The sequence below is a fragment of the Pristiophorus japonicus genome, chromosome 4, assembly GCF_044704955.1.
Source record: "Pristiophorus japonicus isolate sPriJap1 chromosome 4, sPriJap1.hap1, whole genome shotgun sequence".
NCBI classification, from domain to species: domain Eukaryota; kingdom Metazoa; phylum Chordata; class Chondrichthyes; family Pristiophoridae; genus Pristiophorus; species Pristiophorus japonicus.
This window is the reverse complement of record NC_091980.1, coordinates 306,761,422-306,777,737: the sequence shown is the minus strand read 5'-3', so window position 1 is coordinate 306,777,737 and position 16,316 is coordinate 306,761,422. Positions and strand designations below refer to the sequence as shown.

The 16,316-nt window shown below is 48.4% G+C and overlaps 1 protein-coding gene across 1 annotated transcript in view; it reads left to right on the top strand.

The window, feature by feature from the left end:
* LOC139262794 (protein Daple-like) overlaps positions 1 to 14,527 on the top strand; it is a 273,729-nt gene extending 259,202 nt beyond the window's left edge. The window contains exon 27 of the mRNA XM_070877946.1: positions 11,654 to 14,527. Within this exon, the coding sequence (XP_070734047.1) occupies positions 11,654 to 12,691 (1,038 nt within the window). The 3' untranslated portion in view covers positions 12,692 to 14,527. The remainder of the gene's footprint in view (positions 1 to 11,653) is intronic.
* The last annotated feature ends 1,789 nt before the right edge of the window (positions 14,528 to 16,316 follow it).

Below are 16,316 nucleotides of genomic sequence, written 5' to 3'. Positions count from 1 at the left end.
CTTCCCCGTCTCCCCCCCCGTCCTACCTCTTCCCCGTCTCCCCCCCCGTCCTACCTCTTCCCCGTCTCCCCCCCCCGTCCTACCTCTTCCCCGTCTCCCCCCCCCGTCCTACCTCTTCCCCGTCTCCCCCCCCCGTCCTACCTCTTCCCCGTCTCCCCCCCCCCCCCCCCCGTCCTACCTCTTCCCCGTCTCCCCCCCCCCCCCCCGTCCTACCTCTTCCCCGTCTCCCCCCCCCCCCTGTCCTACCTCTTCCCCGCCCCCCCCAGTCCTACCTCTTCCCCGCCCCCCCGTCCTATCTCTTCCCCGTCTCCCCCCCCCCTGTCCTACCTCTTCCCCGCCCCCCCCGTCCTACCTCTTCCCCGTCACCCCCCCCGTCCTACCTCTTCCCCGTCTCCCCCCCCCCCCCCCCCCCGTCCTACCTCTTCCCCGTCTCCCCCCCCGTCCTACCTCTTCCCCGTCTCCCCCCCCCCCCCCCGTCCTACCTCTTCCCCGTCTCCCCCCCCCGTCCTACCTCTTCCCCGTCTCCCCCCCCCGTCCTACCTCTTCCCCGTCTCCCCCCCCCGTCCTACCTCTTCCCCGTCTCCCCCCCCCGTCCTACCTCTTCCCCGTCTCCCCCCCCCGTCCTACCTCTTCCCCGTCTCCCCCCCCCGTCCTACCTCTTCCCCGTCTCCCCCCCCCGTCCTACCGCTTCCCCGCCCCCCCCCCCCGTCCTACCTCTTCCCCGTCTCCCCCCCCGTCCTACCTCTTCCCCGCCCCCCCCCCGTCCTACCTCTTCCCCGTCTCCCCCCCCCGTCCTACCTCTTCCCCGCCCCCCCCCGTCCTACCTCTTCCCCGTCTCCCCCCCCTGTCCTACCTCTTCCCCGTCTCCCCCCCTGTCCTACCTCTTCCCCGTCTCCCCCCCCCGTCCTACCTCTTCCCCGTCTCCCCCCCCCCGTCCTACCTCTTCCCCGCCCCCCCCGTCCTACCTCTTCCCCGTCCTACCTCTTCCCCGTCTCCCCCCCCCCCCGTCCTACCTCTTCCCCGTCTCCCCCCGTCCTACCTCTTCCCCGTCCTACCTCTTCCCCGTCTCCCCCCCCCCCGTCCTACCTCTTCCCCGCCCCCCCCCGTCCTACCTCTTCCCCGTCCTACCTCTTCCCCGTCTCCCCCCCCCCCGTCCTACCTCTTCCCCGCCCCCCCCCCGTCCTACCTCTTCCCCGTCCTACCTCTTCCCCGTCTCCCCCCCCCCCCCGTCCTACCTCTTCCCCGTCTTCCCCCCCCCGTCCTACCTCTTCCCTGCCCCCCCCCCCCGTCTTCTTCCCCCCCCTCCACCGTCTTCTTCCACAGTTGAACAGAGTGAGCTGACTTTGTGCTGTCAAAGCAGATTAATTCCTGCTGTGGCATGTCTAATGTACTCTTCCAGCGGTGACATATGTAGAAGACATAATTGTGTTACCATTTGAAGAATTCTTGCCTGTTGTGACTCAGCAAGGGTGTTGGGATTGCAAGGTTTTTCAGTGGTTTGGGGATTTCCTGAATGCTGTCAGACACTAAGTCACACTCCCAATCTGCTGTGTTTCAGTGCATTACGTCTTGAAGAATAAGCATCCTTCCATCAGCCCTTTAGGTTAGTGTTGCTTACACTGCTATTGGAAAGTCATCCTTGTTCGAGGAACTGCCTATGATGATGGTGATCCTCTTCTCCATGGGTCAGACTAATCATCATCATCCTAGGCAGTCCCTTGGAATCGAGGAAGACTTGCTTCCACTCTAAAAGTGAGTTCTTAGGTGGCTGAACAGTCCAATACGAGAACCACGGTCCTGATCACAGGTGGGACAGATAGTCGTTGAGGAAAGGGTGGGTGGGGAGTCTGGTTTGCCGCACGCTCCTTCCGCTGCCTGCACTTGATTTCTGCATGCTCTCGGCGATGAGACTCGAGGTGCTCAGCGCCCTCTGATGCACTTCCTCCACTTAGGGCGGTCTTTGGCCAGGGACTCCCAGGTGTCAGTGGAGATGTTGCACTTTATCAGGGAGGCTTTGAGGGTGTCCTTGTAACGTTTCCGCTACCCACCTTTTGGCTCGTTTGCCGTGAAGGAATTCCGAGTAGAGCGCTTGCTTTGGGAGTCTCGTGTCTGGCATGCGAACAATGTGGCCTGCCCAGCGGAGCTGATCAAGTGTGGTCAGTGCTTCAATGCTGGGGACTAATAGCCCATGAATAAAGCCCAGAATCTATAGACGCGCAGGTCGGCGGGAAGAAAATTGGTCATTATTTAAAATAGAATTTAGTTCATTGCTTTCTGTTAAGTCTTCAGTTGGAAAGGTGATTGTTGGGAGGTAAGTGTTCATGATAAACGAGCTTAGCAACTCTTCCAGATGTGCTTCTGACTCTCATTGCAATCTCCTGCCTCAGGTAGACCGTTTCGCACCACCTGTATCAGTAACCTGCACCATATTGCTTGCTTTCTGTCCTGTTAGTAGTCAGCTGTGGCTCAGTGGGCAACACTCTAGCCTCTGGGGCAGAGGTCTGTAGGTTCAAGACCCACTCTAAAGACTTGAGCACGTAATCCAGGCCTGACACTCCTAGTGCAGTACTGAGGGTGAGCTGCACTGTCAGAGGTGCAGAGTCTTTTGCTAAACCGAGGCCCTAACTGGCCCTCTCAGGTAGACATTAAAGTTCCCAAGCCACAGGAGTTATCTCTGGTGACCTGGCCAATACTTATCCCTCAACCAACATCACTGAAAGCAAATTATCTGGCATATATCTCATTGCTGTTTGTGGGACCTTGCTGTACCCTCTCACTCACGGCCACACAGACAATGCCCACTTACCTAAGCAGAGAGCTTAGGTACAGCGCAATAGAGGGCAATCGATTTGCGCTTTTGAAGTTTGGAGCCTAGGTCACCTGAAGCAGAGATGGTGCCATTGCGCAATGAACCATATAGACCTGATCTCAAGAAATTCTTTCCCATAGTCCCAACCATCTTAATGTTCCACTAAAGGCTACCAAACAGGGCAATGGTGGCCAGTTCAGAGAATTGTTGGATGCTCTAATGGGAGGAACTGTTCTGGGAGGAAGACACAGAGACCCAGCCCCCATCTGTATCCATCTTGTGAACCACAAGATGCAGAGAAGATGTTTCTTGTGGAGACCAAAACTACAAGATAGTCGCCAATAAATCCACTAGGAAAATCAGGAGAAATGTCTTCACCCAGAAAGTGGTGAGAATATGGAACTCGGTACCACAGGGAGTAGTTGAATAGCACAGATGCATTTAAAGGGAAGCTAGATAAACACATGCGGGAGAAAGGAATAGAAGGATGTGTTGATGGTGTTAGATGAAATGGGGCGGGAGGAAGCTCGGTTGGAGCATAAATAATGGCGTGGGCCGAATGACCTGTTTCATCGAATCATCGACATTTACAGCACAGAAGGCCGCCATTCGGCCCATCGTGTCTGTGCCGGCTGATAAAGCTATCCAGCCTAATCTCACTTTCCAGCTCTTGGTCCGTAGCCCTGTAGGTTACGGTACTTCCAAGTGCACATCCAAGTACTTTTTAAATGCTATGAGGGTTTCTGCCTCTACCTCCTTTTCAGGCAGTGAGTTCCAGACCCCCACCACCCTCTGGGTGATAACATTTCTCCTCAAATCCCCTCTTGAACCACATCTATGCCCCATGGTTATTGACGACTCTGCTAAGGGGAATATGTCCTTCCTATCCACTCTGTCTAGGCCTATCATGATTTTATACACCTCAGCCTCTGTTCCAAAGAAAACAACCCCAGCCTATCCAATCTTTTCTCATAGCTAAAATTCTCCAATCCAGGCAATATCCTTGTAAATCTCCTCTGTACCCTCTCTAGTGCAACCACATCCTTCCTGTAATGTGGTGACCAGAACTGCACACAGTACTCCAGCTGTGGCCTAACCAGTGTTTTATGCAGTTTAAGCGTTACCTCCCTGCTCTTACATTCTATGCCTCGGCTAATAAAGGCAAGTATTCTGTATGCCTTCTTAACCACCTGATCTACCTGGCCTGCTACCTTCAGGGATCTGTGGACATGCACTCCAAGATCCCTCTGTTGCTCTACACTTCTCAGTGTCCTACCATTAATGTGTATTCCCTTGCCTTGCTAGCCCTCTCTAAATGCGTTACCTCGCACTTCTCTGGATTGAATTCCATTTGCCACTGTTCTGCCCACCTGACCAGTTCATTGATATCTTCCTGTAGTCCACAGCTTTCTTTTTCATTATCAACCACACAGCCAATTTTTTTTTATCATCTGGAAACTTCTTAATCATAGCCCCTACATTCAAGTCCAAATCATTGATATATACCACATAAAGCAAGTGACCTACTACTGAGCCCTGTGGAACCCCTGGAAACAGCCTTCCAGTCACAAAAACACCCATCTACCATTACCCTTTCCTTCCTGCCTCTGAGCCAATTTTGGATCCAACATGCCACTTTGCCCTGGATCCCATTGGCTTTTACTTTCGTGACCAGTCTGCCAATAATGTTCCCACCACTGAATTTAGGCTGACTGGTCTGTAATTACTTGGTCTATCCCTTTCATCCTTTTTTAAAAAACGGTACCACGTTACCAGTCCTCCAGTCCTCCGGCACCACACCTGTAGCCAGAGAGGATTCAAAATTAGCCAGGGCAGCCTTGAGGAAGAGTTCATAGAGTGTAACCAGGATAGTTTCCTTGAACAGTACGTTACGGAACCATCCAGGGAGCAACCTATCATAGATCTGGTACTGTGTAATGAGACAGGATTAATAAATGGTCTCCTAGTAAAGGATCCTCTAGGAATGAGTGATCATAGCATGGTTGAATTTCAAATTCAGTTGGAGGGTGAGAAATTTGAATCTCAAACCAGTGTCCTAAATTTAAATAAATGAGACTACGAAGGTATGAATGCAGAGTTGGCTAAAGTGGACTGGGAAAACAGATTTTAAAGTGTGGCACGGTTGATGAGCAGTGGCAGACATTTAAGGAGACATTTCATTACACTCAACAAAAATATATCCCAATGAGAAGGAAAGACTAAGAGAAGGGATAACCATCCGTGGCTAGCTAAGGAAAGAAGGGATGGTATCAGATTGAAAACAAGGGCATACAATGTGGCCAAGACTAGTGGAAGGCCAGAGGATTGGGAAACTTTAAATTCCAGCAAAGAATGACTAAAAAAATAATAGAGGGAAGATAGATTATGAAAGCAAATTAGCACAAAATATAAAAACAGATAGTAAGAGTTTCTACAGGTACATAAAAAGGAAAAGAGTGGCTAAAGTAAATGTTGGTCCCTTAGAGCATGAGAGTGGGGAATTAATGATGGGGAACAGGGAAATGGCAGAAATTTCAAACACATATTTTATATCGATGTTCACGGTAGAAGACGCTAAAAGCATCCCAATAGTGGATAATCAAGGGGCTATAGGAAGGGAGGAACTTAATACTATCACAATCACTAATGTCTAGGGACTTACAGGGGAGATTAAAGGAAAAAAGGGAAGCTTATGTCAAACACCGACGGCTAAATATTATAGAATCTCTGGAGGAATATAGAAAGTTCAGAGGTGAAATTAAAAAGGATATTAGGAACGCTAAGAGAGCATGAAAAATTCTTGGCAAGTAAAATCAAGGAAAACCCAAAGATCTTCTATAAATATATTAAGAGCAAGAGGATAACTAAAGAAAGAGTCTCTTCGAAACCATGAGGGTAATCTGTGTGTGGAGACGGAAGATGTTGGTATGGTTCTTAATGAATACTTTGCGTCTGTTTTCACAAAGGAAAGGGGCAATGCAGATACTGCTATTGAGGATGAATGTGAAATTCTGGATGAAATAAATATTATGTTCCGAACACAGATGAGGCTGCACACAGGGAGGTTAAAGTAACAGTGACCTCAGTCTTTAATAAGACACTCCAGAGTGAGGAACAGGCCTTAGGGGCTGGCTTATATACAGTGCTCCCAAGGGATGCTGGGATCCCTTGGGATTTCAGGGGATGAGCTTCCTGGTGGCGGAACATGGGAGTGCATGCTTTGCAGATACACAACAATAAACATAGTGAAAGAGGAGGTATTAAGGGTATTTAGAGCTTTGAAAGTGGATAAGTCCCTAAGCCTGGATGAAATGCATCCCAGGCTGTTAAGTGAAGCAAAAGAGAAAATAGAGGCCTTGACCATAATTTTCCAGTCCTCTTTGGATTCAGGCATGGTGCAGGAGGACTGCTAATGTGGTACGCTTGTTTAAGAAGGGAGAAAGGGATAGGCCGAGTAATTACAGGTCTGTCAGCCTAACCTCTGGGAAAATTATTGGAAAAAATCCTGAAGGACAGGATATGTCTACATTTAGAAAGGCAAGGATTAATCAGGGACAGTCAGCACGGATTTGTTACAGGAAGATTGTGTTTAACTAACCTGATTGAATTTTTCGAGGCGGTAACCAGGAGGATCGATGAGGGTAGTGCGTATGATGTAGTATACATGGACTTTAGCAAAGCTTTTGATAAAGTCCCAAATGGAAGACTGGTCATGAAGGTAAAAGCCCATGGGATCCAGGGCAAATTGTCAAGTTGGATCCAAAATTGGCTTAGAGGTAGGAAGTAAAGGGGATTGGTTGATGGATATTTTTGTGACTGGAAGGATGTTTCCAGTGGGGTTCCGCAGGGCTCAGTACTGGGTCCCTTTCTTTTTGTGGTATACATCAATGATCTAGATTTGAATATAGGAGGTATGATTAAGAAGTTTACAGTTGACACTAAAATTGGCTGTGTGGTTGATAATGAAGAGGAAAGTCATGGACTGCAGGAGGATATAAATCTATTGGTCAGGTGGGCAAAACAGTGGCAAATGGAATTTAATTTGAAGAAGTGTGAGGTAATGCACTTGGGGAGGGCAAATAAGGAAAGGGTATACACATTAAATGGTAGGCCACTTCGAAGTGTAGATGAACAAAGGGACCTTGGAGTGCTTGTCCACAGATCCCTGAAAGTAGCAGGCCAGGTGGATAAGGTGGTTAAGAAGGCATACGGAATGCTTGCCTTTATTGGCCGACGCATAGCATACAAGAGTAGGGAGGTTATGCTTAAATTGTATAATACACTGGTTAGGCCACAGCTGGAATACTGCGTGCAGTTCTGGTCGCCGTATTGTAGGAAAGGCGTGATTGCACTGGAGAGGGTGCAGAGGAGATTTACATGGATGCTGCCTGGAATGGAGAATCTTAGTGATGAGGACAGATTGGATAGGCTGGGTTTGTTCTCCTTGGATCAGAGGAGGCTGAGGGGAGACCTCATTGAGGTGTATAAAATTTTGAGGGGCATGGATAAAGTGCATAGCAAGGGCCTCTTTTCCTTTGTGGAGGGGTCAATTATGATGGGGCATAGGTGAAAGGTTTAGAAGGGATTTGAGGGGAGGCTTTCTTCACGCAGAGGGTTGTGGGGGTCTGGAACTCACTGCCTGGAGGTGGTGGATGCATAAACACTCTCCACATTTAAACGTTGCTTGAATGGGCACTTCAAGTGCCATAACCTGCAGAGTTACAGACCTAGAGCTGGTAAGTGGGATTAGACTGGATAACGTCTTGTTGGTTGGCGCAGGTACGATGGCAAGTACTTCAGGGAATCTAATATGGCCAGGGTGATCTCCTGGACTAGTTTTGATCGCCTGGATGGGTCGGAGAGGAATTTTTCCAGATTTTATTTCCCCCTCAGTTTTCCCCTGGGTTTTTATCTGTTTTTTGCGTCTCCCAGGAGATCGCATGGCTCCGGGTGGGGGAGTGTAGAATGTTGCAGTGCAGGGGGTGTCGCAGTTGTGTGTGGCGGATTGGTTGGGCCGGCAGCTCTTTACCTGTCCGCCATTGTTCATTGGTTTATATGTGACCTTCAGGGCCGCTGACCGAGGGCCGTGTGGCTCTTTGCCGTGTGGCTCTTTGCCGGCTGGCGCAGACACGATGACCGAAATGGCCTCCTTCTGCGCTGTAAGTTTCTATGTTTCTAAAGAAGTAGTGCTTGGTAAAATAATGGTACTAAAGGCAGACAAGTCCCCTGGACCTGAAGGCTTGCATCCTAGGGTCTTAAAAGAAGTGGCTGTAGAGAGAGTGGATGCATTGGTTGTAATCTACCAAAATTCCCTGGATTCGGAGACGTCACAGCGGATTGGAAAACCGCAAATCTAACTCCCCTATTTTAAAAAAAAAAAGGAGACAGAAAGCAGGAAACTATAGACCAGTTTAACTAACATCTGTTGTTGGAAAAATGTTGGAGTCCATTATTAAGGAAGCAGTAGCAGGACATTTGGAAAAGCATAATTCAATCAAGCAGAGTCAGCACGGTTTTATGAAAGGGAAATCATATTTGACAAATCTGCTGGAGTTCTTTGAGGATGAAATGAGCAGGGTGGATAAGGGGGGAACCAGTGGATGTGGTGTATTTGGATTTCCAGACAGCATTCGATAAGGTGCCACATAAAAGGTTCCTGCACAAGATAAAAGTTCACAGAGCTGGGGGTAATATATTAGCATGGATAGAGGATTGGCTAACTAACAGAAAACAGAGTGTCAGGATAAATGGTTGGCAAACAGTAACTAGTGGGGTGCTGGGGCCTCAACTATTTACAATCCATATTAATGATTTGGATGAAGGGACCGCGTGTAATGTTGCCAGGTTTGCTGATGATACAAAGATGGGTGGGAAAGCAAATTATGAGGATGATAGAAGAAATTTGTAAAGGGATATAGACAGCCTAAGTGAGTGGGCAAATATTTCGCAGATGTAGTATAATGTGGGAAAATGTGAGGTTATCCACTTTGGCAGAAAAAATAGAAAAGCAAATTATTATTTAAATGGAGTAAAATTGCAAAGTGCTGCAGTACAAAGGGACCCTCGGGGTTCCTTGTGCATGAAACACAAAAAGTTAGTATGCAGGTACAGCAAGTAATCTGGAAGGCAAGTGGCATGTTAGCCGTTATTGCAAGGTGGAATAGAGTATAAAAGCAGTGAAGTCCTGCTCCAACTGTACAGGGTATTGGTGAGGCCACACCTGGAGTACTGTGTACAGTTTTGGTCTCCGTATTTAAGGAAGGATATAATTGCATTGGAGGCTGTTGAGAGAAGGTTCACTAGGTTGATTCAGGAGATGAGGGGGTTGAATTATGAAGATAGGTTGAGTAGGTCGGGCCTATACTCATTGGAGTTCAGAAGAATGAAAGATTATCTTATTGAAACCTATAAGATAATGAGGTGGATTCAGGGAGGATATTCCCACTCATTGGGGAAACTAAAACTAGAGGTCATAATCTCAGAATATGGGGCCGCCCATTTAAAACTGAGATGAGGGGGAATTTCTTCTCCAAAGGTTGTAAATCTGTGGAATTCTCTGCCCCAGAGAGCTGAGGAGGCTGGGTCATTGAATAAATTTAAGGCGGTGATAGACAGATTTTTGAGCGATAAGGGAGTAAAGGGTTATGGGGAATAGGCAGAGAAGTGGAGCTGAGTCTATGATCGGATCAGTCATGATCTTATTAAATGGCGGAGCAGGCTCGAAGGGCCAAATGACCTACTCCTGCTCCTATTTCTTATGTTCTTATGAAAATGATGGTCAGAGCCTCTGCTATTTCATCTCTCGCTTCTCTTAACAACCTGTGATACATTTCATCCGAGCCTGGGGATTTACCCACTTTCAAAGCTTCTAGACCCCTTAAAACTTCCTCTGCCGCTATGTTTATTTCTCACACCTTCTCCCTGATTGCAATGTCTGCATCGCCCCTCTCTTTTGTGAAAACAGATGCAAAGTATTCATTAAGAACGATACCCATGTCTTCCGCCTCCATATACAGATTACCTTTATGGTCTCTCATTGGCCCTACTCTTTCTTTAGTTATCCTGTTGCTCTTAATGTATTTATAAAACATCTTTGGGTTTTCCTTGGTTATACTTCCCAATACTTTTTCATGCCCTCTCTTTGCTTTCCTAATTTCCTTTTTAATTTGACTCCTGCACGTCTATACTCCTATAGGGTTTCTGCAGTAGTGAGTCCTAGGTATCTGTCATCAGCTTCCCTTTTTTTCTTTATCCTACCCTGTATGATTGTTGGACACAGATGATTGGCAAAAGAACCAAAGACGACATGAGGGAGAATGTTTTTACGCAGCGAGTGGTTAAGATCTGGAATACGCTGCCTAAAAGGGTGGTGGAGGCAGACTCGATCACAGCTTTCAAAAGGGAATTATCTGATAACCTGAAAAAAAAAAATGTGCAGGGCAACGGGGAAAGGGTAGGGAGTGTGGGACTAGCTGAAGTGCTCGTGCACAGAGCTGGCATGGGGTCGATGGGCCGAATGGCCTTTTTCCGTGCTGTAACCATTCAATGATTTCTTTCTCCTCTTCTACCAGGCCCCTCACTACCAGGCCCCTCACTACCAGGCCCCTCAGTGAAGCCGCCCGCTCTTAAACCGGGAAGATCCTGGGTTATCCCTGGCCTGTGCCGACTCTTGTAAATGTTGGCAATTGCCGATTAATAGTCAAGCATGTGCTCTTCCTCCCACCCCCAACCTTTTTTAAAAAAAGTTCAACAACAACTTTGTATTTATATAAAAGCAAAATACTGCGGGTGCTGGAATCTGAAATAAAAACAGAAACTGCTGGAAATCAAGAATGGGCATCAAGGGGTATGGAGGAAAAAGCGGGAATATGGTGTTGAGATAGAGGATCAGCCATGATCATATTGAATGGCGGTGCAGACTCGAAGGGCCGAATGGCCTACTACTGCTCCTATTTTCTATGTTCTGCCCTGTTGTTTTGACAGTGGGTTTTCACTGCTTATATGGATGCTCGGGTAGGCTGGCCTCCATAGCACTTCAGTGAGAGGAGAATTGGGGCAAATCTCTCAGTCCAGCGGGCAGTGATCACGCGAGGGAAGTGCAGGAGCAGAGCAAGATTTGAGGGGGGGGGGGGGGGGGCGGTGGAGAATATATTTGTGCGATCGCTCCTTCACTCCAGCTTGTGTGGCCAGTGCAGCTTGCTGCTTGTAACCGTGCATATTTGGCAAACGCTGTATTAGAGGTCTTGACAGGGGAGGTGCTGAGAGGCTGGTTTCCCCTGACTGGAGAGTCTAAAACCACGGGGCACAGTCTCCGAATAAGAGGTCGACATTTAAGTCTTGAGATGAGAAATTTCTTCACTGAGTTGTGATTCTTAGGAATTCTCTACCCCAAGCGGGCTGCAGATCTTCAGTCATCGAGTATATTCAAGACTGAGATCATCATCTTCTTCGGTGGTCCCTCAAAGCGAGGATGACTTGCTTCCACACTAAAAAAGGATGAGTTCACAGGTGTTTCAATGAAGGACCTAATATTCCAGATCCCGAACTACATCCTGAAGGGTGGAAGATGCGTGGATTTTTTTTTAAAGTGTGGTCGCCGTTGCAGACCAGTCACCACACGGGCTTGACAGAGTTAGGTCTTGCTCCAGTGGTAACCAAGATGACTGGAGACGTTGTTGGACTCCAGAGGGATCTGGGGATCGGGCGGGAAAGTGGAATTGAGGTCAAAGATCAGCCACGAATGGCGGAGCAGGCTCGAGGGGCCGAGTGGCCAACTCCTGCTTCTATTTCTTATGTTCTTGCACATTTTTAACCCATCCTTTTGTGTTTATCGTCCAATCACAGGTCAGCATTCGAGATGACTTGCTGAGCGATTACTTCCAGAAGAAACGTGAACCGTCGATGATTAGCGAACAGCCCAATCGAAAGGAACCGGCCAAAATGCCGACCGGCTTCGTGAACCCCGTCATGAAGACCAACTTTGACTCCGCAGACGGGAGGGTGTCCAAACCCGGGCAGTTTGTGAGGCAGAGCACTCGTCAGGCCGCCGCTCGTGCCCAGCCCACCGCCTCCGCCGCCACCTCCCCCTGGCCGGCGGATGGCAGTCACGCCGGCACGCCCAGGCCCGCGGAGAAAACGGCGCAGCCCCAGCGCCCGGTGGCCGGAATCGGCAGGAGCTGCGGGCTGACCCGAGCCTTCAGCCTGGCGTCTGCTGACCTGCCGCTGAGGACCAGCGGCCCAGACACCCGCGGGCGGGAGACTCCGCACAGGCCGGCGGCGGACGTCATCCCGCTGAGCCGGGACGGCGGGAAGAGCGGCTGGAAATCCACCGGCGACTGCCGGGGCGGGGGGCCGCAGCCGGTGCTGCGGGAGAGACCGCAGTCGGCCAGGGTGCTGGGCTCCACCCCCATGCTCGACCTCGGCTGCCGGACTCTGGATCCCAGGCGCCTTTCCTTGGCTCCCCCGAAGGACGAGAGGCGCTCGGTCACCGCCCCGCAGCACCCGCTCAGCGGCCTGGGAAACGGCGGGGGTCCTCCGGGCCCCTCGCCCGGCGACGCCAGTGGCCAGCCAGACATACTGACCGCGCCCGGCGGGCACCAGCTCCACCCGCCGGCCGAGCACAGGACCCCGGTGCGCGGCGGGGAGTTGGCCCTGGTGCCCCCCGTCCGGGCGGCCCCCCTTTCTCAGCCAGGCGAGGAGCAGAAGGCCCGAAGTCACCGGCCGCCCGAAGACCCCCGGAGCAGGTCCCCCGCGTGCAGCAATGCCGCGACCAGTACGGAGGAGCCAAGCAAAGGGAGCGCCGGCGGTTCGAAAAGCACGCCAGCGTCCCCCGACCCCAGTGCCGACCAGCAGACCGTTTGGTACGAGTACGGGTGTGTGTAAAAACTGAGGCCTCGCTCTTTCTCTGTTCCACGGCGTGACTCGGTCACTCGATCAGTTCAAACAACAATCCATTGCATTTCCAATATTAAAAAGGCAAAAAAAAGGGTCTATTTAAACACTATGCAAACATGAAAGTAATCTAAACAGTTTAGATCAGAACAATTTTTTTTTTTTTAAAACATCACTTTCGCAATTTGAATCAAACCAAACCCCTTCGGCGAGCTGGGTGGTTCAAGCGGCTCGGGAGCAGGTGGCTCGAAATGAGGCTCTTGGAATGTTGGCCTGAGCGGTTAAAGTGTTTGTTTCTCATTCCTTTCCCTGCTGTTTATCGGAGCCATCAGCTGGTTAGCGCCTCTTGTTTAAAATAGCGGTGGATTGAATTTTATACAAATCATTCCCCGTGAAGAGTTTGGCTTCCGGACAAACGTCATCCACTTTGGTTCAGCTTCTCTCGTTTTAATCACATCACAGAAGAAGGCCATTCGGCCCATAGTGCCAGTGCCAGCTCTTTGGTAGAACTATCCAAATTAGTTCCACTCCCCGCCCCCAATCTTTCCCCATTGCCCAGAAAATGTTTCCTTTTCAAGTGTTTATCCAATTTCCTTTTGGAAGTTACTATTGAATCTGCTTCCTCCGCCCTTTCAGGCAGTGCGTTCCAGATCACAGCAATTCTCCTCATCTCCCCTATCTTTCTCCCCCCCCCCCCCCCCCCGTTTAGTCAATTACCTTAAATCTGTGTCCGCTGGTTACCGACCCTCCCGCCAGTGGAAACGTTTTCTCCTTATTTACTCCATCAAAACCCTTCTTTATTTCCTCCTTTTTTCTGAAAAATGTGTTTCCATCGATCCATTTCTGCGAGGGGGTAAGTTCATCACACTCGGGCGCACACACACCACTGTTTGAAGTCTGACAGAGGTCAGAAGCATAGTTTGTGTGGGATGGAAAACACTGCTTGGAAATTGGTAGTTACAGGAATGTGAAACCCACAGTATCCTGCCCTTCAAAAGCTGCTAGCCATCTTCTAAGACCAGGAAGGAGAGAATGCCACTGCATATAACTCATCCATTCCAGGAAAATAAGGGGAACTTTGCCTTTTAGTGCTGCATGTACTGCAACATTGCAACTGAGAGGCCTTGTACATACTTGAGCCTGTACTTCCGTTGCTTATCCTGTAAATAAATGTAAATGAAGAGAATGTGTTTGTGCCGATATGGAATTCTTTATTACATTGTATATTCTGAAATCCTGCAAGGTTTTGTTTTTACTTAATGATGGAGTTTAAAATGCACGACTCGAAGGGCTGCTGTTCTCTCTCTCTCTACTCAGTAACTGAAGGAAGTGGGTTAATCTGTGGCTTCCAGGATCAAGCGCTCTGTCTGTATTTTATGACATGTCTTAATCATATCTCGTACTGTTCCGATTTTCATTTAATTTAAGGGTTGCGAATATTCTGCTGGGAAAGGAATCTCTTGCAACTGTGTGTAGTTTGCTCCCAAGAAATTTCCCAATTGTTTTTTTTTTGTTAATTGCATACGAACCAAATTTGGGATTAAATGGGAACATTGGAAAAGCAACTGAGCAAATTTATTGTGTTCCCCAACCACCCCCCGCCTAAAAATATCCTACTTACTCTGGAAGAAGGATTCATCTGCTTATCAGGAGGGGCAAATGAATGAATCTCCTTGCACACTCTAAGAATCTAATGAGTTCTGACTTCGAGAAGCAGAAAATAGGCCATTGTGTTGTATATTTCCTTTTGTAGATATAAGGTCTGGAAGGTGGACTTTGATGTAATTAATTTTTGTCAATACTTACTGGCCTTTGAGATGCAGACTGATGGAGTTTAATTTTGAAAATGTACTTTTTAAACTAACATTTGATTCTTTGTAATAAACTTTGAGAAATCATTCGGCAGCAGAAATATGTTATTCCTCGAGAGAGCACCATTCCTAACAGTGGCATCCATTTGTAAACAAGCCAAGTGGCCTGCATTTTGAAATTGAATCTTGTTACGTTGTCTCCTGCTCTCCTTCATTGTTTACCGGAAAACTATCCAAACTCCTTACTTTCCTCAGTCTGCCACCTTTAAAAGCCCAAGTTTTACATTGCTCAGCTGTAAGTATGAGGTTTATACGTAATTTGAGACATGACCTATGGTGAATGCTTGGGAGGCACAGGTGACTTTGGGGCTATGGTTCCCAAAACTCTCCTCCACTGTGTGTTTCCTCGCCTCACGTCTTGACGCCCATACTAGTGAGGTCCACAGCCAGTTTGATTGGCAACTCAGCTGACCAATCCCTGGGCATGGAGAGCTGGGACATCGTTGTGATATTTCAGAATGGCAGGCAGTGACTAGTGAAGTACCGCAAGGTTCACTGCTGGGACCCCAGCTATTTACAATATACATTAATCATTTAGATGAAGGAATTGAATGTAACATCTCCATTTGCAGATGACACTAAGCTGGGTTTAGTGTGAGCTGTGAGGAGGATGCTAAGAGGCTGCGGGGTGACTTGGACAGGTTCTATTAATAGAATTCTGTAACACAAACAAAAGATTTGGGGCTAGACTTTCCCGAGAGCCCCTCAATGCCCGATTGCTGCCCAGAAAAACCACTAACGTTCTGCAACTAATGTTGGCGGAGAATTTCCATAATTAAGGTAAAAAATACCATCCGTGGGGAAAATGGATCTTGCATCATTATTCTCGGCGGTTAAAGGCAAAACTATGTGAAACGGGCGATTCTTAAAATGTTTTAATATTTATTCCGAGGCTGCGGTTGGGCCTAGGGAGGGGGGAAACAAAACAAAAATATTTTCACAAAAATAAATAAAACGTTTAAACAACATTCCAAAGATAGTTTTACAGTTAATCGCCATTTTACAATTTAAAAATAAATAAAGAAACTTTAACTTACCTTTCTTTGCAGAGTACCCACCTCATCATCATCATAGGCAATCCCTCGAATCGAGGATGACTTGCTTCCACGTCAAAAAGTTCATAGGTGTTTCAATGAAGGACCCAAAATTCCAGGTCCGAACTAAATCTTGAAGGGTGGAAGATGCCTGTGCTTGAATTTTTTTAACATGTAGTGACCGTTGCACACCAGCCACCACATAGTGCTAGGCCTTTGTCGATTAGCAAGGATTAACCAAGACGATTGGAGACCAGCTCTGCTGCACGGACCTACCCACCTACCGCCCTGTTTAAGCAGCTTTCACAGGGCGACTCCCTCGGCGATCTGGATGGGCTTCTGTTGAGGCCAAACTTACACCCTGGCGATTCTCTCGCACGGTGCACGTCGGCGGTTTGGTCTCAAAAGCAGCTGTACCGCTGAGAAAACCACCGAAGATGAAGGCGAAAGTCTCCCCCATGAACTTATTTTCCATATTTACAGAATGAACTTATTTTCCATATTTACAGATTAAACTTAACCACTGGTTTTCTGTTTCGAAGAGGATACCTTCGCTCTTGAACAGAACTTTCCGATCTTCTTGTAGGACTTTGACTCATTCTAGGTTGAGCCTGAGGAGAATTTTTCTCCAAGGGCTGACCCTGATCTACATTTGGACTCTCAATACTTTCAGACTGATTGCCTGCCTCAGACACAGACTTAAATTCTGAC